Genomic DNA, 2991 nt, shown 5'->3' on the forward strand with positions numbered 1-2991 from the left:
TCAGCGTTCAACGTTGATTCAATGTTTCTGGCTGACATTGATTCAATGTTGTTTCAATCATTCTGTGCTATCTGGGATGTCATCCGGCCACTGTGCTCCAACCACCTGAGACAGACACGTTCCTCCCCATCCCAACAGGGATGCGTCTGTGAACACCGATAGGTGTGACATAGGTCTGCTGAGGGGACCTCCCTCTGCCAGAATGCTGGGGCTTCCCCATTTAGTCAGATCGGCTACCACTGAAGGAGGAACAGAGATCATGCGCCTCTTCTTGCACACAGGATCTATGCGCAGGCGAGCGAACCATCTCTGAAGGCTTCTCATGTACAACAAACCCAGCAGAATCACCACGTGAGCCACTGATATCCCCAGCAGCTGAGTGACTGACGGAGCTGCCACTATGCTGCGAGGCCTGACAAAGCACAGCTCCGCTGTCAGAGCCTCGATTATCGGCTGTGCTAATGGGGCTCTCATCATAACTGAGTTCAGCTCCACTCCCAGATAAACGATCATCTGGGATGAAATAGCCAAATTCTTTTCCCAGTTGATGGAAAATCCCAGACTCAGCAGATGTGATGTGTTCCTCTCTGGACCGAGCCAGTAAAAGCAGGTCGTCCAGATAGAAGAGGACTCTCATCCCTGCCATGTGCAGTGGCTGCAGACTGTTTCCACACATTTGGGAAAACGTGTACGAGGCGAGAGAATAACCGAATGGCAGATGGTTTTACTGATACTGGGTCCTCTGGAAGGAGAAACGCAGATACTTTCAGTGTTTCAGCATGATGGGGACGTGGAAGTATGCGTCTTTAAAATCTATGGAGGAGAACCAGTCGTCCTGGTGAATGTTTTCTAGCACCTGTCTGATTGTCAGCATGTGGAATGACCTCTCCGCGATCGAGTTGTTGAACAGGTACAGATCGAGAATTTCCAACAGGAGGTCTCACTCCTCCTGTTTTTGGGGACCAGAAAATAGCAGGAATAAAACTCCGCATTTTCTTCTCCCTTGGGAACCATGGAAATTACACATTTCGCCACAAGTTCCTGCAGCTCTGACAGAAGAGCGGCGTTCTGCTCCAGAAGTGGTAGAAGAGTCTCCAAGGTGGAGGCCTGCCTCCAAACTGCAGCATGTAATCCCTGCTGATTAACCAATCCATCCATCTGTCCAAGGAGCATCCGCTCCACCACTCTGAATAATGTTCTGAAAGCGGGCGTGCATTCATGTGAGGTGCTGTGGTTTGCATGAACTATAGCCAAGTCAGACCCCTACCGCCTTCCCCTGCTTCGGAGATTCTCTGGGGTACTCACGGGGGCCAGAAAGGGCTGGTTGTTAGCCTCCATGCTGCATGACACGGCCGCGTTCATGTCAGGCCGAGGGCGAACCCGCGAGAGCACAGGAGCGGCAAGAGGGCTAAGGCGTCAAGGTGAGGTCGGCGTGCTGGGGACCCAGGCAACCCTCGAAGATCCGGTGCCCATCAAAAGACATGATGTACCCTGTCTGACAAGACGGGCAAAACGGACATACGCTCTTAAAACGGTGCTATCTTTCGCTGAAGAAAAAGAAGGAGCCGTTTGTCCAGTCTGACCGTTATTTATACAGACCGGGGTGAAGCCCACCCAGTAGGTGGGCATGGATTCAGCTTTTTTCAGTGCTGCGCTGCGCGCGAGGGATAAACCCACTAGCGATAGCCTTAAAGGGCAAAGCCTATAAGAAATAGAACAAATACTTTTAGCAACGTGGTGTGAGATGAATAAGTTGCAATTAATGGTAGATTTGCTTTTTCAATACCTTTTAATCATTCTGATTAAGTCCAAATTGTGGATTCTCATATAACTTATTCATATATTTCACAGGTGTCAAACTTCAGTCCTGGAGGGCCACTGACTGCAACTTTTAGATGTGCCTCTGCTGCACCACACCTGAATAGAATAATTAGGTCATTAGCAGGCCTCTACACAAGAAGGAGGTAATTAAGCCATTTCATTCCAGTGTTTTGTACCTGTGGCACATCTAAAAACTGCAGGATAGTGGTCCTTGAGGACTGGAGTTTGACACCCCTGATATATTTGAATTTCTTATTTGGCAGGCAAAATGCACAAGAATATCAAATTCATAAGACAAAAACTGCACTGCACCACAATAAATCATAAGTAAATTATCACCTGAAAACCTGTGCCAAGTCAACACAATGCAATCACTGACAGAAAAAGTGAAGCACCGAGAAGGAACAGTCAGAGGTTATTGTGTTATTTGCTACACCATTCATGTAAATATGGGTTAATTGTAGGCTTGCATGAGGCTGGGCTGTGAACCTAACGTAACAAAAACAGTGAGTGTGAGGAAGTCCAGCAGGAGCTATATTTGACATGTTATTAAAATCAGTTGAAACTGTGACTATTTCATAGTGAAATCATTTATAGACCAGAGTTAGTTGACTTTTAGCTTGAAAATCTGACAAATATGCTGCATTTGCGATGAAAAAATCAGTCACTTACTGCACTTATTGTGTGGAGGTGTTTGCTGACGTGTCACACTTGTGTGACAACGCTGTGACCAAAGTCTGCAATATAGTGATATGACATTCACAAATGAGATGTTCTTCTGAAACTTTACTATGAACGATAGGACTGGAGTCTCACTGAGAATCGTTCTTTGTTTTTGTAATGCTCTGCACGCACTCCAGTAACTATTATTCTATTTGATCAAAAATAGAACAATTTCTATTATTCTATTATTGAATAAATATATTTATTCAATGATTTATTTGATGATTGAATATATTTATTTAATCAAGAACGTAAGATCACACAGAACACTCGTATTCCGTGTACATCACGTGTTATTTTCATCACGTGTCATGGTGGTAGACATTATAGTTCTGCTACCTGGCTTCATGCAACAGTAGGCAGAGTGAGAAAGTATGGTGCACTCTTTCTGCTTGGTTACTTCTTGATTGTTGCTATTTGGTCAGTTTTTATAATTGAGTGTTGCTT

The 2991-nt window shown here is 45.2% G+C and overlaps 1 protein-coding gene across 1 annotated transcript in view; it reads right to left on the bottom strand.

Annotated features, from left to right (window-relative positions):
- Positions 1-1312: 1312 nt before the first annotated feature.
- LOC106937399 (brain-specific angiogenesis inhibitor 1-like) overlaps positions 1313-2991 on the bottom strand; it is a gene marked incomplete at its 5' end in the record, with an annotated part of 85030 nt that continues 83351 nt past the window's right edge. Inside the window, one exon of the mRNA XM_015018900.1 lies at positions 1313-1495. Within this exon, the coding sequence (XP_014874386.1) occupies positions 1409-1495 (87 nt within the window). The remainder of the gene's footprint in view (positions 1496-2991) is intronic.

Source organism: Poecilia latipinna, unplaced genomic scaffold, assembly GCF_001443285.1.
Source record: "Poecilia latipinna isolate Pla-1442-1.1 unplaced genomic scaffold, P_latipinna-1.0 Scaffold2336, whole genome shotgun sequence".
NCBI lineage: Eukaryota > Metazoa > Chordata > Actinopteri > Cyprinodontiformes > Poeciliidae > Poecilia > Poecilia latipinna.